This window comes from Myxocyprinus asiaticus, chromosome 2 (genome assembly GCF_019703515.2).
Source record: "Myxocyprinus asiaticus isolate MX2 ecotype Aquarium Trade chromosome 2, UBuf_Myxa_2, whole genome shotgun sequence".
Taxonomy (NCBI): domain Eukaryota; kingdom Metazoa; phylum Chordata; class Actinopteri; order Cypriniformes; family Catostomidae; genus Myxocyprinus; species Myxocyprinus asiaticus.
Window position 1 is genome coordinate 38,579,859 of NC_059345.1, and position 24,068 is coordinate 38,603,926.

General features: G+C 37.5%; 2 protein-coding genes across 9 annotated transcripts in view; one reads left to right on the plus strand and one right to left on the minus strand.

The window, feature by feature from the left end:
* The first annotated feature begins 1,339 nt into the window (after positions 1-1,339).
* Positions 1,340-21,978, plus strand: LOC127453703 (bromodomain-containing protein 7-like). 2 transcript variants are annotated; one of them, XM_051720305.1, is made up of 17 exons: positions 1,340-1,470; positions 2,422-2,624; positions 3,528-3,651; positions 3,748-3,805; positions 4,255-4,399; positions 4,631-4,741; positions 7,357-7,532; positions 8,592-8,712; positions 8,840-8,915; positions 10,395-10,502; positions 10,652-10,787; positions 11,043-11,148; positions 11,456-11,512; positions 14,191-14,290; positions 15,761-15,904; positions 16,217-16,360; positions 16,552-21,978. In XM_051720305.1, the coding sequence occupies exons 1-17, from the start codon at positions 1,422-1,424 to the stop codon at positions 16,587-16,589; spliced, it is 1,896 nt and encodes a 631-aa protein (XP_051576265.1). In that variant the 5' UTR covers positions 1,340-1,421; the 3' UTR covers positions 16,590-21,978. The 2 variants fall into 2 exon arrangements, with proteins under 2 accessions (XP_051576265.1, XP_051576274.1); XM_051720314.1 differs by having other exon boundaries at positions 1,407-1,470; positions 15,764-15,904.
* LOC127453675 (adenylate cyclase type 2-like) overlaps positions 17,860-24,068 on the minus strand; it is a 96,362-nt gene continuing 90,153 nt past the window's right edge. For all 7 annotated transcript variants that reach the window (XM_051720260.1, XM_051720268.1, XM_051720276.1 and 4 more), the window contains one exon: positions 17,860-22,528. In XM_051720260.1, coding sequence (XP_051576220.1) covers positions 22,382-22,528 — 147 coding nt within the window. In that variant the 3' untranslated portion in view covers positions 17,860-22,381. The remainder of the gene's footprint in view (positions 22,529-24,068) is intronic.

Sequence of the window (24,068 nt, forward strand, 5' to 3'; positions counted from 1 at the left end):
CACAGCATCATCGGATTGAGCTTGTTATCATTGCAGGCAATCTCAACGCTATGCGTTACAGGGAAGACATCCTCCTCCCTCATGTGGTACACTTCCTGCAGGCTCATCCTGACATGACCCACCAGCATAACAATGCCACCAGCCATACTGCTCGTTCTGTGCGTGATTTCCTGCAAGACAGGAATGTCAGTGTTCTGCCATGGCCAGTGAAGAGCCTGGATCTCAATCCCATTGAGCACGTCTGGGACCTGTTGGATCAGAGGGTGAGGGCTAGGGCCATTCCCCCCAGAAATGTCCGGGAACTTGCAAGTGCCTTGGTGGAAGAGTGGGGTAACATTTCACAGCAAGAACTGGCAAATCTGGTGCAGTCCATGAGGAGATGCACTGCAGTACTTAATGCAGCTGGGTTCAGGGACACATTATTCCATTCCTGTTAGCCACATGTCTGTGAAACTTGTTCAGTTTATGTCTTAGTTGTTGAATCGTTTTATGTTCATACAAATATTTACACATGTTAAGTTTGCTGAAAATAAAAGCAGTTGAAAGTGAGAGGACATTTCTTTTTTTGCTGAGTTTATGTTATTTCAGTTATGTGTATCCTGTTGGATACTGTTTTATTCCTGCAGGAAATAAGCAGGTGTCCTGTAGGATTGATTAAACCTTTTAGAACCTTATTTTATTCCTGCAGGAGGTTTGCAGTTGTCCTGTAGAAATGACAGGATCCTGCAGGATTTTTCTCTTGTGCAGGAAGTGGGCTGGATATTCCTGCATATCTCTGTGGTTTTTAAAATTCCATTTTAAAACCTGTAGGAATATCCTGCACAGTTTGTCCATGATAAAATGAAAATCCTGCAGGATTCCTGTAGGTTTTTTCTTTTCTTGTAAATTTATAGCGTTCCGTCATCATGGCAAAAAAAATAAATTAAAATAAATTAAATTAAAAATTTTAATTTGGATATAAGTGTTCACAGAAAAGGTTACTATGTGATTTTATCACATTAAAATCTTGTTAACAAGCATATTGTTTATGTCTAATGGCTGTACTTTTGAAACAGTGAGTAAGCTTAGTAACGTTTACGGATTGGCCCATTCACTTCCACAGTAAGCCATCACTGTCTGTTACCCAGATACCCATTTTATTTGCCCTGATTTCAAAAGAACGAAATCCTCTTAGTTAACCATCTTTGCTTTTATTATTATATTTAACTACTTACTGTGGGAACTACACTCGGTTTGAGTGTAAATAGCCTACGCTAAACAGAACAGCAGATCAACACGTGTTAGTTGCCATACACACCACCGAACAGTAGGCGCCGCTGTTTCAATTCTGAAGAACTGTGAAAAGGCGCTCTTACCGACACAAAACAAAAGCAGCCTGGTCCAGCATTGACCTTACTGAATCTTCAGCTTCACTTTAAAATATGGGCAAAAAGCACAAGAAACACAAATCAGAGAAACACACACACGACGGTAGGTCACTTATCATTCATTTTACAGGCTGGAAAATGGCTTTCTATATGCGGAAAGTAGATTAAATAAGATTCTTAATTCATCTGTGAAGCAGCGTTATCTGTTAACACACCGAGACTGTGATTCTGTCAGTGGATGAGTCTCAAGCCTTCTTCGGTCATTTACAGAACATAATGTAAAGACAGGGGATGTTCACATATGAACCTGCTTATGTACTGATATAATTCGTGCTATTCATTTATGGGCTAGTCAGCTGGCCAGCAACTTCCTTCGATGTTGCTCAAAACATCACATTACTCAAAGCTGTCTCCGTTTTCAGGATCACGTTAGGTTTTTTTATTGGCAAGGTAAGATGAGGAACCTGAGACCTAAATAAACGCTATATGTACAATTTTCTTTAAACAATGTGAGGGTTTTTCTTGCCACTGTTGCCTTTGGCTTGCTCATTGGGGGCTTGTAATGCACTTTTTTCTCTGTTTTTTCGTTTTTATTTGTGTAGATGTTCTGAGTCACAGTATGTGTTGCAAATAAAGCTTTCCATAATTCAAACTATGCCTGTGCAGAACTGCGAGAATTGAGAAATGGAAAGAAACCCTCAATTACTTTTGTACAGTTACATACAAACGGGTACAAATAAGCAAGAGAGAAGTGTAAATGAACATCCGTGTACAATTTAAGATGGAGTGGTTAATTATAAATGCAGTGCAGACCCAATAAGCAGTGCTGTCATGTGTCTGGATTTTTTTTTTTTTTTTTTTTTTTTGTCCCAATTGTCCTAAATCTAATTTCTCATTTCTAATGTGTTTTTTTTTTAGTAGCCTAAGTGCTGAATTGTCTGCACTTTTCAGTCTTTAAATACTGGTTCTTTACATTTAGACTTGGGTCCAGTCAGACGATCTGTCTAATGGCTGTGTTAACTGTGCTTACTCTGTTGTATGTCTTGCTCTGCAGAGTTCACAGGGCGACCACTGAAACTGGTGTTAAAAGTGGCTGGGAATGAGGTCACCACTGGCAGCCCTAGCCTTGAGAGCATTCATGATGACCAGGTAGATTATGACAAACACAAAGACAAGAAAAAGAAGAAAAAAAAGAAGGATGGGAAGGATAGAGCCAGTCCCCCAGTCTCACCAGTTGAGGAGAAGAAAAAGAAAAAGGTGAGGCATGGATGCTGAATAAAGGCCCTGATATACTTCTGGAGAAATTCTTATTTGTTCTTCGTTCAGGGGTAAAAAGAAGTTGTAAACAGCCGAGCAACGGTATACTGTTTGCGAACATTCAGACACCCCCCACACCGCTGTGGGAGGCGTTTAGAAGTACATTTACTGTAAATATGAGGACGCTACACGTATAACCTAAACTAATGTGACATTAAAATGTGTTATCTATGACTTTATGCTTCATTCTATGAGTAGAATTCACACTAGATCAGTAAAAGAAGATGTTTTAGCCATTTGGTGATGATTTAAAGTAATTATATGCAGTAGAAAAATGGTCTTGTTTACATTTTGAATTCATGGCGCTAATGCGCTAACACGCTATACGCGAGCTGTTACGAACCACCGAAACTAACTCAAAAACAGTCTTTTTGGCCAGATTTTGTTCTAAATGACGTCACACACAGTGGTGCTTTAATGGTCCTTTTTCACTGAATGGATGACACATTTTCTCCTTAATTAAGCAGAAAAAGCTTTTTTATATTTTCAATTGTTTCAATTATTTAATGTAAAAGTTTAACATTGTTCTTTGTATTATATTACCCAAGCATTAATAAAAAAAGATTAAAAAAAAATCACTATTGCAGTTGGGTTTAAAATCTAACTGCTGAGGAAATTTAGCATTTTTCTCTCTCTGCTGACTGCCTAATCTAATTTTTTCTGTTGCGGTTGAAGCAAATGAAAATGCAAAAATAATATTTGCTGTGATCTCCTATTCACCACTATTAAAGTTTACCCTTCTATAGTTTACTTCCTCATTCCAAACTCGGAAATTTGAAAAGGGTCAATTGTGGATGTTTACGTGATAACAACATCCTAAGCAGAAAAATGTGTGTCTTATAGATGACCAAAAAAAAAAAGGGCTCAGACCCTGTGGAGCCGGACTGGGATGAGCAGAGCAGAACTCCTGCTCGCTCTGATGTTTCCCAGGAAAAGCCCCTCACCCCCTCACTTGCCAGAATGGAAGGTAAGTGCTGTGCATTTATATCATATAATATGGTGGATAAGTTTGTTTTCATTATGTTTTCATATTATTGCTTTAACTTCTTTTGTAATTCCTCAGAAAAAGAGCAGACTCCTCTACAGGAAGCCCTAAGTCAGCTGATCCGACAGCTCCAGAGGTATGACCAAGACAACACTAGTAACCTGAGGACAATTTGTGTTTAGACAGTTGTGTAGGGGTTGACCAGGGCAAACCCTGATTTATACATCATTTAGAAAGTATCTAACAGCGTGTTTTATCCAGACACGATGCATTAAAGTGTTAAAAGTCTGTGTGCCGTGTTTATCCAAGTTTTTGTCCTAACCAGCCATGACACAGCATTTTGTTAATCGCTTGGTTTCTATTTCTGCAGTGCTGTGTAAGAGACTGTTAGAGTGCTGATCTTGAATAAACTCTATTTGAGGTTTTAAACAAATTTCCTCTGATTCTACATCAGTATTCTCAGTCTGTGAATCATAGCAGATCCACATTGTAGGTGTTTGTTATATGCTGTCTGGGATCATAATCCTGTGTATATTTACTGTGACTGAGCATTGAAAGCAACTGGCTGGCTGTTGTTTATGGCAGGAAGGACCCCAATGCCGCCTTCTGCTTTCCAGTGACGGACCTGATTGCCCCGGGATACTCTCATATTATAAAGAGACCAATGGACTTCAGCACTATGAAGGAGAAAGTGAAAAAAGAGCAATACCAGTCACTTGAGGAGCTCAAGGTAATGTGATTGTCATGGCTGTTACCACGACAAAGTTTGAGAGCAAACAGTCGATGGCTGAATATGCTAGCTACCTTAATCAGAGAACTTCACGTGACCTCACAGCCAAAAATGCGACAAGTCGACATAACACTTGAATATTAATAATGTTAATTTATTTATTAGAAAACAGTTTACTGATGCAGTACTCTTTTTTTTTTTTTTTTTTTTGTTGTTGTTTTTTTTCACCAGATGGATTTCAGAATAATGTGCCAGAATGCAATGATCTATAACAAACCTGAAACCATTTACTGCAAAGCAGCCAGGAAACTCCTTCACTCTGGCATGAAGATTTTGAGCACAGTGAGTGGACTTTATTGAGTGTGCAGATGTGATGACCTTTAAAAACACGTAAGAAAGAGAAACGGAAATTGCCGTCAGGCATTGCAGGAGATATATCATTAGTAGGGGGCAGTCGTGTCTCATTCTATGTACAACCAGTTTTCTAATGGTTTAGTCAACCTGATAATGCGAGTTAGAGGTCTGTCCCTGTCCATTTTTCATGTATGTTTTCAGCCCGGGTTTGTGATTTAATGAAAACTTAAATTATAGGGCCAGTAAAGTTAACGCGTTAATGCACGTGAAATCATTAAATATGTTTAACTTTACATTAGCCCTGATTTCAAAAGGCCGATTTATACTTCTGTGTCGAACCTACACTGTAGCCTGACATGCACCTCTCCAAAAATTTAACAACGCGTCAATGCAGACCACAACAGCTGTGATGGGTCTGCTTTGTAATCAGAGACTGTCCCCCAGGATGACAAAAAGATTTAAATTTTTCTCCAGGATTATTTTAAGATATATGGATCGTATAAACTGATCAGTGATCGTGTCACCTTGTATTTAGACTCGTTTAGTTTTTCAGCAGCATCTGTTGTTTTTATATTCTGTTTCTGATTAATGAAATTACAAGTGAAAACGCGACAAAATTTCACATCTTTTTACAACTTTCCTGGGGCTTTTACTCAGTATTAATTTGGTATGTGAGTGACACAACATTTGTTGTATTCTACTCAGAATCGTTCATATCTTTATGATGTTTTGAACGTGTGTTTGATAGTATGGTGTACTGTAAAATAATTACAAGTTTATAAAAATGGAACACTTTTAATTTGTCAGCAGATTAAAAAGCACCTGTTAAAAGTTGGTTATTTTGAATATATGCATTTTAAAGTCCCGCTTTTAAGCTTTAAAACGACACATTTTGTGTTGGTCTGGTATTGGATTGTTTTTGTTTTTTTGGCAAATGGCGATTGTGTTCCCATTTATTGAACAAGTAGGCTTTAAGAAGTGTCAGTTTATTAAAAATTTTACTGAGACTATAAAAAAGCAATAATTTTGTTATGCTATTTTACAGATACACTTCATAAAGGTATATTAGAAATGTTTATATCAATCAAATGAAAACTAATACATTTTGATTCCAGTGAATCTTTTGAAGCTAGTGTTGTAGCAAAAAAACCCTATGAATAAAATTAAATAGTATCAATAAAAAACAAGTCTCCCTATATTTACAGTATTATAAAAGTGTTACAACCATTTTTAAAAGATTGTAAAAAATATTAAAATTAATCATTTATCACGATAAATGTTAGTAGTAGTGCAAAAGTTTTAGGCACTTGTGAAAAATTATGCATATTGAGTATTTCTTCAAAAATAATGCCATACATAGTTTTCATTTATCACTTAATGTCATACAAAGTCCAGTAAACTGACTATTGATTAAAAATCTAAATCAGTATTTGATGTGACCACCATTGCCTTTAAAACAGCACCAATTCTCCTAGATACACCTGGACACAGTTTATCTTGATTGTTGGCAGATAGGATGTACCAAGATTCTTGGAGAATTTGCCTCAGTTCTTCTATCTATTTCGGCTGTCTCAATTGCTTCTGTCTCTTTATGCAATCTCAGACTGACACGATGTTCAGTGGGGGGCTTTGTGGGGGCAGTGACATCTGTTGCAGGGCTCCCTGTTCTTCTATTCTAATCTATTCTGTTTGCAAAAGTAATGTTTGGGAGTCTAACATTTATATTTACTATTGTCACACTAAAGCTGAAGATATAAATAACGATCTTAAGACAAATGCTTTTGTGAAACATCTTATGTGCCTAAGACTTTTGCACAGTACTGTATGTTTATTGGGTAATTAAACTTGTAGAATCTGTGTATTGGCCTGTATTATTATATTTAGAAACTGCCATTACTGTCAGTATGGTTTGTTCGCAAACCGAGTTTATCATTAAGGCGTTTTCTATATTTTCTGTGCAAGCCAATGTGAACAGCAGAGGGTGCTGGTGTGCTATTTATAATATGATTATTTCACTACCTTTCCTGTAACAGGGAGTTTAACCCAATTAGAACTAACAGTCAGGGAAAATGGGTAGGACTGGACATAGGGCTGCTTTGATGACAAAAATCATAATTGTCTGTTATTTCCATTGCTATTGTAATTGCGATTCATTTTGATTAATATAATTTACATTAAAATACTGATTGGGGTGAATCAGCTGCAAGTCATATTCTTTATGTTGGCTACACATTCAAAACAAGCTGAGAACTGTGTTCCTGAATTATTTTATTGCTGTTTTATACATAAACTTTACATTTGCCCTCTCAGAAACATAAAAAACAAAGTTGTTATTCAAATTTTGAATTAATCACACCGAAGCAAGCAATGGACATGTCTATGATTGGTTAAAATGATCAACCACTGCAAAAACATGTGTTAAATAGAAAATTAAATGGGAAGTTTTGATGCAACATAAGTAGATCAACATGGACTGCTATAAGTGCCACTTTTCACAATTAGTTAATTGTGAAAACTGCTGTAATTATTTATTCATGTGCAGCCCTACTTGGACATGTGAAAAGTCACTGTTTATATGTATGTGTATCTGTGTGCACTTTTAGGAGAGACTAGACAGTTTAAAGCAGAGCATAGAGTTTATGACTTACATCCAGACGTCCAACAGTCAGTCAGGAGAGGAGGAGGGTGGGGCGTCTGACCCTGCCAAATACAACTCATCTGTCATGGACACAAGTGACAACTCACAATCACCCCGTGTAGCCAACAAAGACACTCCAAGGTATGAATCATACATGTCACTGATTTAGGATTAGTTTGTCATGTGTAATCCTCAGTGATCATCAAGTGTTAATGGGATGGGTCACCAAAAATGAAAATTCTATCATTTACTCACCTCCATGTTGTTACAAGCTTGTTTGACTTTTTTCTTCTGTGGAACACAAAAGGAAATGTTTGCCAGAATGATAGCCTCAGTCACCATTCACTTTTATTGTATGGAGAAAAGATGTAATGAAAGTAAATGATGGCTGAGGCTAACATCTATTTTATGTTCCAGTGTTAGAAAGACAAGCCATCAAAGGCAATTTCAGGTGGGGGTTGGAAGCAGTTTTATCTAGACTGATCCTGGGGTTGCTTTGAAAACAATTAAATGTCCTTTGCTCTAAAGAATACTTAATGGTTTCTATGTCAAAATAATTTGTCTTAAAGATAAAACTCTTCTCCAAAGTTAAGCACTAGTTGAAAGGTGGTTGTGCAGCTATTCGCAGTGGTTTTGTAACTGCCAGTGAGACATTCCAAGATATTGCTGGGGAGTTCACTGTCTCTCTCTATTGTCTAGTCACTCTTTATTTCTTTTTTGTTGCTTGCTTACGTATATCTGTTTGGCTGCTGTAGTGTGCAGGATACATGGAATGCTTAAAGCATGTTGTGACTTGCATGCCATCTGTAGTGCACAAGCGACACACTCCTCACTCACTCACTCACGCTACCTAGCATTTTAGAGGGGGTGAATCATCCTGCACACTAAGCTGGGTCGAGAAGAAAGTTGCAGGCGTGGCTTTAGTTGTCATAAGGACAATGGTTTATAATGGCATCATTTATCACATTGCTGCTCTGACTTTAGAGTTCAGTAGCCCTTATTCATTACTCGTTAGATGTCTCTCAATTAACTTTTTGTCAGTCTCATATATATTATTATCCATAGGGACAGAATCACAATCAACAAATATTCACATTAAAAGCATTATGCCTCATAACACATCAAACAATGGTGATAATGATGACTTTAATGGTTGAAGATAATGACAAGAAGCCTTGGTTATGGTGAATGTTTGTATAGAAGGGACAGTAAGGACGAGGCTCAGAAGAGTGTTAACCAAGCAGAGAAAGACCTGGAAGAGATCAAGAAGATTGTTGAGGAGTCTGGAGGGAAACTCTCAAACAGAAGCTTTCAGTGTGAGGTAAGAGCATAATATATGAACAAAGCATCATATATGAGATCATTCGCTAATGATGATACATAATGGTTGATGAATGGTCACATTTTATCTGATGATTTGTTTTTTTTGTTTGGCTTTTTTTGAGCAGCTGGAGTTTGATAGAAGGAAACCTGATGGTTCAACCACTCTGGGCATCCTCAACTCTGCTGACCTAAGCGTGGGAGGTATGGGAATATGAGTCAATATGAAATTCTGTTTGCGATAGGGCTGGGCGATAAGAGGATGTAATCAGATATCGACATTATCTTACAAATATCCTGATGCTGCTTGCAACACTCATTGACAGACAGTGATCAACAATATTGGGAAATGGCAAAACCATGGACCCGGGAAGTCACCAAATATAAATGCGACGAGTCTGAATCAAGCTCCTCATCCAAATATGGGTATTTCATGTGCGGGTAATTTTGCTCATCTACCCGCAACAGTGTTGGGCATACTGTAAGACGTCTTGGAGTGACACATGACTGTTAGACACAAAGACATGTGCTTGAAGAAGCACACTTTATTATATTTTTAAGAACAGACAAAAGAAATCCGTTGATGTGCGTCTCTGACGCTCTGTTTATTCAGAGGCGTGCAGCGGGTATTTTGTCTCGTGAAACGTGCATGTAAAGACTTATCATTCTTCTCTGTTTCATTCATCTGAAAACTGTTTGCAAGAATAGTGTCGTCTATGAGAATGCTGCAAATGATCTCCGACCATGTGAGTTTAGTTCGCTTTATTTCTATGGAGCAGTTCATGCTTACGCATTGTAAATGCAACTCTGCAGGTTCACTTATATAAATGTATCTTTGTATTAAAGAAACAAAGACAAAAGTGATTAAATCATAAAATAATACAAGACCACATTCACCTTAAACCTAAAATTGAGTTCTGTTTTATTTTCTTTAGGCAGCATTAACTGTATTAACGAAACGCAAAACAAACACAAATTCGATAAGAACACCCATTTGGCAGCATTATTTTGGGATCTCAAGGAAATCTTTTAGGCTTACACCTAATATGAAAACTGGTGTTTTCTATTTGTTTAAGCACAGACTAAGTAAGGTAACAAACTGTCTTAGCCATTTTATGAAAGTAGAAATTATGTGGGTTATGTTGAACTTTCTAGAGGTAATGGTTTATTTATATTTCCATTATTAAGTTGGAGACGGTTAATGTTTTGATTTGGCGAAAATAGAATTTTGGTTATAGAACTTTCTTTTTTCTATAAAATATTGTGAAAATATTTTTTGCATATCTCCCAGCCCTAGTTTGCAACCCATTTTACATCCATAATCAGGAGTGAAATGGTGTTCAATGAGGAAAAAAATTAGGGAGAGACATTTTAATCCATCAGAAATTACCAGAATGCAGCTAAAGGTTTGAAGGGGAGGGGTTTCTGATGACAGCCAAAAAAGGTGGTGCAAACTATTACGTTGTGATAAAAGATTATAAAGACAAATAATATATATATATATTATATAAAATGCACTAATGAATTGTGCACAATAAGTCCAAGATGGCACCTTTAAAAAATGTAAATGCAGTAGAATCAGTTTTGAATTCATGTTAAACAAGTGTAAAACTAAAAGGGACCAACAAGTACAATAATAATTATAATTCTGTGTTGCTATGCAAACTAATTTTTTCATGTTAGATCCAGGGTATTGCCCAGTCAGATTGGGCATGATGGGAGGTAGACTTCAGACTGGAATCAACACCCTTCAAGGCTTCAAAGAAGACAAGAGAAACGTGGTCACCCCAGGTAATATACATTCTCTCTCCAATTAATTCTTGATAGGTTTCACATGTCATTTCCCCAGCACTTCATTGAAGTTTGGGAAGGTGTAACATTTTATAAATTGTGTATTTTTTGAGATCACTAAATTTCTCCTCCTGTTTCTCTTTTTGCAGTTACCTATATGAATTATGGCCCATTTAGCTCATATGCACCGACATATGACTCCAGTTTTGCCAATATCAGCAAAGAGGATTCTGATCTTATTTACTCTTCCTATGGAGAGGACAACAGTCAACCAGGCTCAGAAAGGTATGTGTGTGTGCTTACAATCTGCAATATTTAAGCAATATCACACAAGCAATATCAGCACAGCTTTCATTTGGTTGCTGGTATTCACTGCTGCTTCGATATTCAGTACATTAGCATTCTTGCTCATATGAAATTATCTATACTATTATAAAACTGTCCAATAAACCAGTTTAATATTGAATCACTTACATTTAGACACAGTATGGCCTTTGACCTTTGGTCCATGAACACTTTATTTTGTCTGTGTGTGTGTAGCATTGCAGATTACCTAGCTAAACCAGAGGAGCACATGAGCAGGTTGGCAGATAATATCTTGGATGCTTTGACCAGTGGGGAGCACTCCAAACAATTGAAGGAAACTGTAAGAAACCTTACAGAATACTCATTCATGTTATACTCTGTTATACTTATGTTTCAGAATTTATTACAAGATTTAGAGCACTGGGCCTCATTCTTGAAACACATATCTTGAAGCAGATTTCTGTATAAATCATTCTGCCTGTCTTTTATGAAAGAGGGCCATTGAGTGGATAATGTTTGACATAGCACTAAAACTATATATTCTTTTCTTTGAATTCTTTCCAAATTCTAATCATAGCTGAATGTGAATCTGGTTATGATTGACAGGTGTTTGTGCACACTGATTGGATGATATTTGTCTTCCTCAGGATAATCTGCAAGCGGAGGAGCCTGCAGAGAAAGTAGACACAACTGATGATGCTGAGGTAAAATAGCAGTATAACAACAGTATATTCTACAATAGGGCTGGGTGATGTAATCGGATAACGACGATATCTGACAAATACCTCGATGTTGATTGTGACGGTAATAGACAGACAATGATCGGCAGTATCGGAAAATGACAAACCATGGAGCTGGGAAGTTGCCAAATATATTAATTTGTAGCCCAATAGTTATCATGCACTTACAATTTTAGATACTAATCAAATTATTAAACCGTTAAATACGTTATGGATTAAAGCGGCCAGTTGTGTCCATTTTCACTAGAGTGAAACATTTTCCAGTTATAACCTACTTTCTTGACCAGGGGTCGGCAACCTTTTTGACATGGGGTGCCATTTTTTATTTTCTTGCTCAGTGGCTGTGCCGATGCGCCCAGTATGTGATTTTCCAAAGTTTGAGTCCACAATTTTTCTATTTTGCATTTTAATATTTTAATCGTTTATTTTTCATTACAAATTATATTATCAGCATAACAGTTTGAGTGAAAAATTTGTGCAAAACCCACATGTGAAAAATGTTGCATATGAATTTTCAGAGCATCTTGTGAAAGTGCTTTAATGAAAGAAATCCTGTCCTTCTGTACAAAATGAGTTAACAGTTACTCACAAATTTGCTTATTTGATTACTGATCCCAAAATTGTGTGGAATTGTGTGTTTTCTGTTTGTTTAAGCACAGACTTAGTGAAGTAAGCAAACTGTTGTAGCCGTTTTCTGAAAGTAAAAGAAAAAAATGTGTTGAACTTTCTAGAGGTAATGGTTTATTTATATTTCAGTTATTATTATTATGATTACACTTACTTTATGATTTGTATTGGTAATTTTCCACCTGTCGTAGACGGATACTTATGGCACGGCAAATGGGGCCGGAGGAGGAAGTTGAAGATAGTTAATGTTTGGATTTGGGGAGGTAGATATATACGATTTTAACACTTTGTTATTAAAATTGCTTTTATGTTTCGTTTGAAGTGTAAATTGAATCTAGAAATATCTTTGGTTTAAATTTTCTGTGTTTCAATAAATGAATTTCCACGGCCAAGCTAGAAGGCAGACACGCAAACAATAGTTGAATAAAACTGTTATTCAAGGACGTCTTATCATTAGTTAAATTAGAGCCAAAAACAGAACCTAATGCAGGTTTCTAGAAAGGAAAGCAAGCATATTCACCACCTCCGAGGTTAAAGCATTGCGGAATGGAATAACTACGTGACCAGCTTAAAACTTCTGACTGCTTGTCACAAACACACACAAGAACTTTGTGATTGCGAGACATAAGGGGAAAGCGAAGAGTGACGTCAGTTCTGCTTGGTGTAGGTTTTAATCATGTATGTTTTTTGTATTATTTTTTAATCCTATTTATTTGTAGTATTACTTGTGTCAGATAGGTAATACTTTTTACATTATGGGCTCGGCACTGGGGGAAGGGGGGTTGACGATGTAATCGGATAATAATGAAAACTATCGAGAAAATATTTCTTGCATGTCACCCAGCCCTATTCTACAAAATGTACAATATTACTGAACAACTTTAGTGGATGAAGATACACGTCTTGAATTTAAAGGTAGTGTCAGGAATGCAGGCTCTCTGCACTGTAGCAGCTGTGTCAACAACGCTAACCAACTCACACACACTTATGGAAAGAGTAATTGCACAGACACACACAAGCACACTCCCTGACGTTTTTGACTTCCTCTTTTGTTTACACAAAGGTTTTTGTGAGATTGCTGTGGACTTAGAAAAGGTAGGAAAGGTAATGAGTCGCCTACATACTGCAGCATTAGTCCTGTGTGTGGAGGAGCGTCTTTGGCTGCAGTTTATCGACTTTGTGTGGTTTTGCAGGGTACAGCTCTTGTTAAAGTCTCTGAAAGGGGAATTTACTAAGAAAATAATTGCGCCCTCAAAAAACGTCATTTATTTGCAAGCGCTGACTTTGCTGATTGAGCATCTGATTCACAAATGTAATTATGCATGTCAGGCAATGACGCAAACAAGCCTATAAAATCTGTTATGAACGCAATTTGCACACCTCAATTCCGGTTCTGAGTGCAGGATGCTGCAGACTACTGTAGACTGGTGTTCACTCTGCGGGACTGTACATGATCCTGGCACCTGAATCATCTCTTAAAAGTGCAAAAAGTGTGCATGACTACACTACATGTATGGATGTCTGCCAGGATATCACACTCTTTGATCATTATTTGATTTAAAGATGTGCACAGGCATATCTTTTAAATGAAATTCCATTTACCACCTGCTTTCTTCAGGAGGTAATAGCAGGATGTTTATTCCACCAGGCAAATGGCACAAAGTTTTGTGAATAAAGAGCTATCTATAATGAACATAATTTACATACAAAGCAGGCGTGTGTGTGTGTGTGTAAATGAATGACAATGACTCAAGATGTAGTGCTATTTTAGTGCTCATTGCGCCTGCTTAAAGTAATTTGCAGAGGTTTAGTGAAATTGATGCAGGGTTTTGCATTGAAATACCATGTGCAAAAGTGTTGCAACTGTTTAGTGAATTCGACCGCTTGTTTAACATCTGGTTTTATGAATATCACACACAACATAGTATATAAAACTTGTAGGTTGAAGGAAAATAACTAGCATTTTAACTGTGTTGTATTCCATGCCCCCTTTTACACTTTTTGTCTTTCTGTAGGTTGCGGGGTCAGAGCCCAGCAGCGGGAATAGCATGACGGCTCTTAGTTCTGTGTTTGGTTTCGGTCTCGACCCGCTTCCAGAGAACTTCAATTCAGAAGGTAAAAATCTCCCACCTTTGAAATGTTTCATTTGAAATAAATGGATTATGTGCTAGAGAAGTATTTTGCTGGTTCACTCATCCCTCTGTATTAATGTAGTGTCATGCGTAGGGCTGGGGAAAAAAATATGATTAATCACGATTTTCATTTGAACGTTCTCGACATCTATTATTAAAATCCCAAGATTAATCCTTAACTCTATGTGCAATCCTCTGTAATGCGAGTAAATCACTCGCATATGCGACCAAATTCCACACTTTGCGACTAAAATGTCAGTGATTAGCCACTGGCTGGTAAATTTTTGGATTTCATTCACCAGCAATGAAGTAGTAAAGTGGCGAAGATGATTTATACCTAGATCCTTTCACTGTGTTTTGAGTGTAAAAGTTTAATTTGACTCATTCAGTGTAATGTGTGTCCAAAAATGAGAACCATGCAATCCATTTTTGCATAGTATATCATTATATTTGCAATTTCAAGACATACAATTTATTAATGAATACATGGAATTTGTAAAAAAAAATGTAAAAGCTAAAATGAGACTAAAATGATGAAACTTATAAAATGTTTTTTTGCGTAATGTACCAAGTTAGATCTCCTGTATAATTAACAGCTTAAAGCTGAGAGATGAATTAATTTCATAAGCAAAATGGACTTTATATTTTAAGAATGCTATGCGCTACGTCATATGCACAAAATCAGTGGGTATAGCTATGAAGTTTTGATATTTTCACGCAAGAATGTGCTAAGTCTAGGCGCAAATGGGTTGGCGAAATTACGCACACAAAGCACTAATGGGCTGGGTTAAGTAAAATTTAATTCTGAGTTTCTTCTTCATCTGCATCCTATTATATATTCAAATTCCTGTCAAGCAACGTCAATATAAATGAAGACACCCTATTCATAAATATTTTGCACTGTAAATGGGCTGTCTATGCAATAAATCCCCTGCTCTGTGACTGTATTGTCGCATGTGCTGCTCCAGACCGCAATGTATCTGTTGTATGTTCTCTATCGCCCTCTCTGGGACTGTTGGCTCTTGTCCTGTTCGTCCGTGTCTCATCTGCTTGAATATGCTTTGCTTCTTTCCCATTGTTCATTGTATTGTATATTTGTTAAATGTTTCTCTGTTTAATGTGTTGTTTCATTTCTGTACAGCGTCCTTGAAAGGTACTATAAAAAATAAACACTATTATTATTATTAATCATATTGATCTACTGACACAGCTCGGTGATGAAAGTAGGGCCTTGTAACTTATAAATACCCAAATGAATCAGAATCAAATTGAGAGCTGTATCAATACCCAGCCCTAGTCATAAAATTGTTTAAAAAGTTCAAATTCTAGATTTTTTACAGAATTGTTTTAAAATTAACCTAGTCCTTTCCCCCCAGTTCAGTTCCAGACAGCAGGCATCAACAGACTGATTTATCTTTGAATTTCCACTTCCATCCATTTGTCTTACACTCAGAAGCAGAGCATTTCCAACAGAAGCTGGATGAGACGACCGTGCTGCTGAGGGAGCTGCAGAAGGCTCAGAAAGAGAGACTAAGTGCTAAACAGCCACCAAACATCATATGCTTACTGGCTCCTACTGCTGAAGAACTACAGCTTGGTATGTTTACACACACAAATGTCTTGCGCATCATCAAAAGTTCTCTATTTAGTTCAGCAATGGCTCAGAATAGCAGTGGCTTCATTTCAGGGACTGTTGGGCTGCTGGGTTGAATCCTGGTCAGGGATTGATTGATTGATTGGTCTAACTGCAGATTTCACATTTTGATTGTTAGCAGTTATGTGAAAAGTATTGTATTCTATTTTTGTATTGTTATTTATCTAAAGTGTTGTTGTTTTTATAACAAACATCGTTTGATATGTTTGAGAATAAATCATTGATTCATTGTAACCACCTCCCGCAATTGTGCAGCGGAGAAAGTTTCGGCTAACCTGGCCCAGTTGACCAGTCAGGTGACTCCAGGCGACGTATGCAGTGTGTATGGTATCAGGAAGGCAATGGGTATCTCACTACCTAATGACACTGCAGAGGACATGTTTATCCACCTTACCACAGGTAACAGAAACACTTCAGACTTCTTACAATTTATCTTCCCCTCTTGCTTTATTGCAGTTAGGCCTCGTCTTTACGTGAGGAGCGTTTATGTTAAAAATGATTGAACAGTGTTCAGTTAACTACTTTATCTAAACTTTATTTAACCATAAATGGACATTATCAGGATTATAAGAGTGTTTTCTTTGTTTCAGTGGGAGATATACCTGAACCCATGGAGGGAGTGTGTTGAGATCCCCCATCATTGCAGACTATCTGTTCTGCTTATTCCAAATCGCCCTACAATTGTGCCATTTCTGTTTAACATTTGTTTGCTTTTCTTTTAATAAACATCCTTTTTTTTAAATAATGTGTATTTCCATTTTATTTTTACACAAGTAACAAAAATTGAACATAGTCCAATCAAAACAGCAATATGTAGCTCCTATGTCTAGAGTTTCTATCATTACAACTGTGCCATTTTTGTTTTTAAACTGCAGGTGTTCTATATACTGAGTAATATCTGGTGACCCACTGCTGAGTTTTAAAGATAATTTGGTAGGAACTGAGATAATTATTGCACAGCATGTTTCTGCTGGGTCCTCCCTAAATCAATTTGTGAGGCAAATATATGCTACAAAAGAAAGGATGCATCACTGTGAGAAGCTTGAACCTTGTTGTGCTGGCAAATGAGGCACTCAGAAAACCTTCACAGGCATAAAATCTTGAAGAATTTTATGAGCTATAAAATTATAATGTACACTCACTGAGCACTTAACTAGGAACACCTGTACATCCACATATTCATGTGATTATCTAATCAGTCAGTCATGTGGCAACAGCGTAATGCATAAAACCATGCAGATACAGGTCAGGAGCTTCAGTTAATGTTCATATCAACCATTAGAATGGGGAAAAATATGATCTCAGTGATTTCGACCATGGCATGATTGTTGGTGCCAGACGGGCTGGTTTGAGTATTTCTGTAACTGCTGATCTCCTGGGATTTTCACGCACAACAGTCTCTATAGTTTACTTAGAATGGTGCCAAAAACGTCCAGTAAGCGGCAGTTCTGCAGACAGAATTGCCTTGTTGATGAGAGAAGTTAATGGAGAATGGCCAGACTGGTTTGAACTGACAGAAAGGCTACAGTAACTCAGATAACCACTCTGTACAATTGTAGTGAGCAGAATAGCATCTCAGAATCCACAACACATCGAACCTTGAGGCGGATGGGCTACAACAGCAGAAGACCATGTTGTGCACATTATTAGGACAATTGTGTTCCTAATGATGTGCTCAGTGAGTGTATGATAACCTTCAGGAGAATTAACATTTCAGAAGTGTCAGTAAAAAGCATTTGTAAATGTCCAAATAAAATAAATTGTGAAATGCTTTAGATTTAATATGTGAGCAAGGCTCACAGTGGTGGTTGTGTGTTCTCAGCTAGATTCTCAAATCCTCTTGTGCTTTGGGAGAATTATGGGTAAACCTTAAAGGAAATGAAACCAAGACCACTCAATGTTATTACATACATCGGCACAGACTATTTTATATTAAGCCAAACATAAGGCTTATTATGTTGTTTACAGAGAAATCATTGGTAATTGTTATCACCCTTCATGAAACGCAATGTAAGATTTATATGAAATCACTGACAAATATTTGCAAATACAGCTTTAAATTAAAAAGTAATGCTTCAAGTCTCAGATCATCAGTAGACAACTCTTGTCCAGCACTGGGAAATGTTTGTTCTTGTATTTTTTGAATGCTCTCATGACTTAAAATAATATTTTCTCAATTTAAATGGCCAAAGAACAAGCTTAGCTGGCAAGTGCCACACGAACAGTCTCACTCTGCAAAATGCATTTGAACCACACTCACCAAGGTATGAAAAGACTTGTGACCAGAGTGTCTATGTCTTGCCTGATTCTTGGGTTTATGTTATAGGTAAGAATTTCTCACAACAACCTTGGCCATAGGAAGCATGCTGAGCCTATAAAAAGTATTTGTATGTTTTTATATTTTATTGTTTTTAAATATTGAATCATAGTAAACTTAATTATGCTTTTTTGACACTGATTAACAGAAAAAGACTTTCATATGAAAAAGTCAAAACACATTTATAACAAATATTAAACACAAAATAATTGATTGCATAAGTATTCACCCCCTTTAATGCAACTCACATACAGTTGAAGTCAGAAGTTTACATACACTTAGATTGAAATCATTAAAACTCATTTTTTAACCACTCCACAGATTTAATATTTGCAAACTATAGTTTTGGCAAGTCATTTAGGACATCTACTTTGTGCATGACACAAGTCATTTTTGCAACAATTGTTCACAGACAGATTAACTGGGCCTTTGAGCAGCTATGTCAAGCCTTTAGACAATTAGCTTCTGATAGGAGGTGTACTGAATTGGAGGTGTACCTGTGAGTGTATTTTAAGGTCTACGTTCAAACTCAGTGCCTCTTTGCTTGACATCATATGAAAATCAAAATAAATCAGCCAAGACCTTAGAAAAAACATTGTGGACCTCCACAAGTCTGGTTCATTCTTCGGAGCAGTTTTCAAATGCCTGAAGGTACCACATTCATCTGTAAAAAACAATAGTACGCAAGTATAAACACCATGGGACCACGCAGCCATCATACTGCTCAGGAAGGAGACGCATTCTGTCTCCTAGAGATGAACGTCGTTTGCTGCAAAAAGTGCAAATCAATCCCAGAACAACAGCAAAGGACTTTGTGAAGATGCTGGAGGAAACAGGTAGACAAGTATCTGTGTCCACAGTAAAACAAGTCCTATATCACATAACCTGAAAGGCTGCTCAGCAAGGAAGAAGCCACTGCTCCAAAACCGCCATAAAAAAGCCAGACTACAGTTCGCAAGTGCACATGGGGACAAAGATCTTACTTTTTGGAGAAATGTCCTCTGGTCTAATGAAACAAAAATGTAACTGTTTGACAATAATGTCCATCGTTATGTTTGGAAGAGAAAGGGTGAGGCTTGCAAGCCGAAGAACACCATCCCAACCGTGAAGCATGGGGGAAGCAGCATCATGTTGTGGGGGTGCTTTGCTGCAGGAGGGACCGGTGCACTTCACAAAATAGATGGCATCATGAGGAAGGAAAATTATGTGGATATATTGAAGCAAAATCTCAAGACATCAGCCAGGAAGTCAAAGCTCGGTCGCAAATGGGTCTGCCAAATGGACAATGACCCCAAGCATACCTCCAAAGTTGTGGCAAAATAGCTTAAGGACAACAAAGACAAGGTATTGGAATGGCCATCACAAAGCCCTGACCACAGTGCAACAGAAAATTTGTGGGCAGAACTGAAAAAGTGTGTGCAAGCAAGGAGGCCTACAAACCTGACTGTTACACCAGTTCTGTCTGAAGGAATGGGCCAAAATTCCAGCAACTTATTGTGAGAAGCATGTGGAAGGCTACCCAAAACGTTTGACCCAAGCTGTAAATGATCACTGTACAACCACCTGGTTTTGAAATTCACTCAGTTAATTAAATGGAGATCACTTATGCGCAGTCAAGGTGTTTTAAGTGATTTTAGTATGAATACACCTGGCTCTGGAATGTCCACTTACTGGTGAGTCAGCATCTTGGGAAAAACAACACCATGAAGACAAAAGAACACTCCAAGCATATCCGTGAAAAGGTTATTGATAAACATATATCAGGGGATGGATACAAGAACATTTCCAAGTCCCTGAATATCCCTTGGAGTACTATAAAGTCAATAATTAAGAAATGGAAAAAGTATGGCACAGCAGTAAATCTGCCCAGAGAAGGCCGTCCTCAAAAACTGAGTGACTGCAAGAAGGGGACTAGTAAGGGAGGCCAACAAAAGACTTATGACTCCTCTGAAGGACTTACAAGCTTCAGTGGCTGAGATGGGAGAGACTGTGCATACAACAACTGTTGCCCAGGTTCTTCATCAGTCACAGCTTTATGGGAGATTGAAAAAAAAAAAAAAAACCCATATGAAATCTCGGCTAGAGTTTCCAGAAGGGATGTGGAAGACTCTGAAGTCAGTTGGAAGAAGATTCTATGGTCTAATGAGACCAAAATGAAGCTTTTTGCCCATCAAACCAGATGCTATGTTTGGCGTGAACCAAACACAGCACATAATAAAAAATACACCATCCCCACTGTGAAGCATGGTGTTGGTAGGTAGCATCATGCTGTGGGGATGTTTCTCTGCATCAGGCTCTGGAAGGCTTGTAACGGTAAAGGGTAAAATGAATGCTGCAAAATACAGGGAAATTCTGGAGGAAAACCTGAAGCAGTCTGCAAGAGAACTGAGAATTGGGAGAAGATTTGTTTTCCAGCAAGACAATGATCCCATGCATACAGCCAAAGCTGCACAAGAATGGTTTAAAAAACAAAAAAACAAAACTGTTAATGTATTGGAGTGGCCGAGTCAGAGTCCAGACCTCAACCCAATTGAAAATCTATGGATGGACTTAAAAAAGGCTGTGCACTCATGATACCCACACAACCTGTTAGAGCTTGAGCAATTTTGCAAAGAAGAATGGGGAAAAATTGCAGTGTCCACATGTGCCAAGTTGATAAAGATCTATCCACACAATTGCTGCCAAAGGTGCATCTACTAAATACTAACTTGAAGGGCGTGAATAGTTATGCAACCAAGTATTTTGTGTTTAATATTTGTTATAAATTTAGACTAATTGGTAGAAATGTGTTTTGATTTTGATATGAAAGTCTTTTTTTCTGTTGATCAGTGTCAAAAAAGCCTAATTAATTTCACTATGATTTAATATTTAAAAACCATAAAAATATAAAAACATCCAAGGGGGGGTGAAGGGGTCTTTATTCTGTTACATTGCATACAAAATAGAGGTGATGGCAGGCATGTTCCTGACAAACATTGCAGACAGGTACAGAAAGGCACCACAGAATCTCCATGACATAAATTCAGTCAGACTGTAATGTTCACCAAGAGGGCTCAAAACAAAGAGGCACAGGATAATCATAAAAATCTCATTTGAACATTTATGCCTATGGCTTCATCAAACACAAATACTTCCCACTTCCACTAAGCAGTCTCAATGAACAGAAGGAGACAGTTGAGCAAATCAATTAGCAACACTGTGACATAAAACGCATGGCACGATGCAGCCGAAGTGCAGCAAACAGCAAATGTACAACTTTAGAAGGAAGTGCCCAAAAAGCCTTTTGGTCAATATTCAAGATTAAAGATTAAGGAGATGATTTATTTCAGTTAAATGGAAAAGCAATGCAAGTACACATTTTGCCATAATTGAATATGCTTCAGTGATGTAAATTTTTTCTAGTTTATGTAGATAAACATTCCTTAATAGTTTCATCTGTAACATATTTGAAGCTAGGGAAGGCCTCCAACATCCACATTCACTAAACTCAAAGGCCACAGCAATTCAATGTGAGAGAGACCAGCATGGGAATATTTGGCTTAAAACACACCATGATTTAAAAGGATTCAAGAAATCTGCTCATCTGTGATGGTGGGTTTATGTGGGTCATGTGTTGGTCCCTCCACCTGTGAGTCTCATATGAGTGTGTGTGTGTGTGTGTGTGTGTGTGTGTGTGTGTGTGTGTGACAGACCAGCTCAGTCATCCCAAATAAGTCTAAATCCAAGTGGATCAAGGGCTCAGTGACAGCAGTACCCAGAAATTCTAAGAGCAATACTAAGAATGACTGAGTTTTCCTTCAGTGAACTCAGTTACCCATTGTCTGTGTTCCATTTCCCATAAGATTCAGCTTGTGTTTGTGTAAGATACGTTCTGTATGTGTATGTTGTAAAATGTTGGTCATCTCAGTTTCAGGTCTCCGAATGCTATCAAAACACAAACATTTCAGAGTAATAAAGAATGTGCAGTTCTTTCTACATGCTCTAAAGGAACATGTCCAGTAGCAATAAAAAATACTTTAACAAAACAAATAGATCGCATATAAGTCCAGAGTCTGTGTGTGTGTATGAATGTGCCAATGGTTTTGAGGACTGAGGCTTCAGTCTCAGCTCAGACCAATTCCTTGCTGTTTGCTGGAATCTGTGCACACAAAGAAGGTTTTGAGCTCTCCTTTCCCCTTCACATTTATCAGGCCACGGCACTCACATGAGTAACCCAGTTTCTGCAGCACATCTGACGTCTCTTCCGTCACCTGCAACACAAAAGCATGTCACAGCAAATCTGTGCAACAACTGAGCAAATGATGAAATAATTATTTAACATTGAGCATTTTAATGCTCAATGTTAAATAATGAGACCTGTAGAAATAAACCTTTAAAAAATCTGGCTTAAGGGGAATAGTGCAGGGCATTCATGTAGATGAAAAGTAAAATGACAAAAGAAAAGCGATCCAGCAGATATTGATGACTTTTGTATGACAAATTGCTTGTTATCTTCCTAATTTATAAGTCGCTTTGGATAAAAGCATCTGCTAAATTACTAAATGTAAATGCAGAATGTTACTGAAAATATGTCTGTGTTTGTTTATTATATATTTTGTTTAGAACTTTGTCTACATTGTCAGCTCTGTTTAACACATTTTACCATGTTAAAATCCATTAAAGAGATTTCCCCCCAAAATCAGCACAGAAAATATGAACAGTCCACAGATGTTATCTGGCTTTACTTATCACATACATTCATTGCAGAGATGAAGATCACAGGTATGAATTTGGTTGCAACTGTCAGGGTAAGGCTAAAAGGATGGTGTTGCAAACCCTCCCATCTGTTTAAAGATGAGACCCAGACTCCACTTTAACCTAGATGACCTCCTTTTTTATTCTCTTCTCTGTCCAAAATCTTGTCCAGAAATGTTCTCCAGCCGTTTAGGGAATGACAATGTTGTTTTGCTACCCCCCTGGGCTCTCTGTTGGACCTTTTGATGTTCTTGATAAAGGTCGAATCTGGGTATCTGCAGGCTTTCAGAGCTTCCCATATGTGTCTGCCTTACTTTTCACCTTCCCCTAGGTTGGTTGCTATTTTCTTGGCATGGTGGTGTTGAGTTGTGATTACCCCTAATTTATGTTCTAATCTAGTGAATGATGGGAGTCAAAAAAGCAGGTACTGGACCTGTGGATCTGTTTTTTTGTTTTTGTTTTTTTTAGATCTCAATGGCCAGGGAAACACATTTCTTAACACATATCATACAGTCCAAGAATGAACTAGTCTTGTGATTGTGTCATTGTGTGTGATGAGGTGAAATGTTGGGGAATCTTCACCATCTGTTCATAACTGAGTAGTGAAATGTTTTGAGCAACAGAGAAGCCAGCTGACTACACTAAACCTACTAGGACAATGTTACTAAACATTAACTGACTCTTATAATCGCAATCGTTCATAATTTAAATAAGCAGATACTTAAGAGTCTATAATTGGATCATTATTGCAGTGATTAATATGTTTCAGCAGGCAACAATTCTTTGTAGCATTTCTTAAACGACCATTTCGGAAGACGTATTCCGTGGACGTGTAAAAGATGTTACTGTGTTTCAGAAGGGGCAAATTATTGGCCTGCATCAAGCAAAGAAAACAACTAAGGAGATTGCTGAAATCACTGGAATTGGGTTAAGAACCGTCCAAAGCATTACTAAAACCTGGAAGGTTAGTGGTCAAACGTCAGCTCTGCAGAAGAATGATCGTGCTCAGAGATCACTAAAATGCTTGGTGAAGTCACATCGTAAAAAATCGACAGT

What these genes read in the sequence shown, in the direction of transcription:
- LOC127453703 (XM_051720305.1), top strand. Translation starts at nt 1,422, where the DNA reads ATGGGCAAAAAGCACAAGAAACACAAATCAGAGAAACACACACACGAC. An exon ending in CCAAACAATTGAAGGAAACT is followed by an intron (nt 11,149 to 11,455) that starts GTAAGAAACCTT and finishes TGTCTTCCTCAG; the next exon opens with GATAATCTGCAAGCGGAGGA. An exon ending in AGAGAACTTCAATTCAGAAG is followed by an intron (nt 14,291 to 15,760) that starts GTAAAAATCTCC and finishes TCTTACACTCAG; the next exon opens with AAGCAGAGCATTTCCAACAG.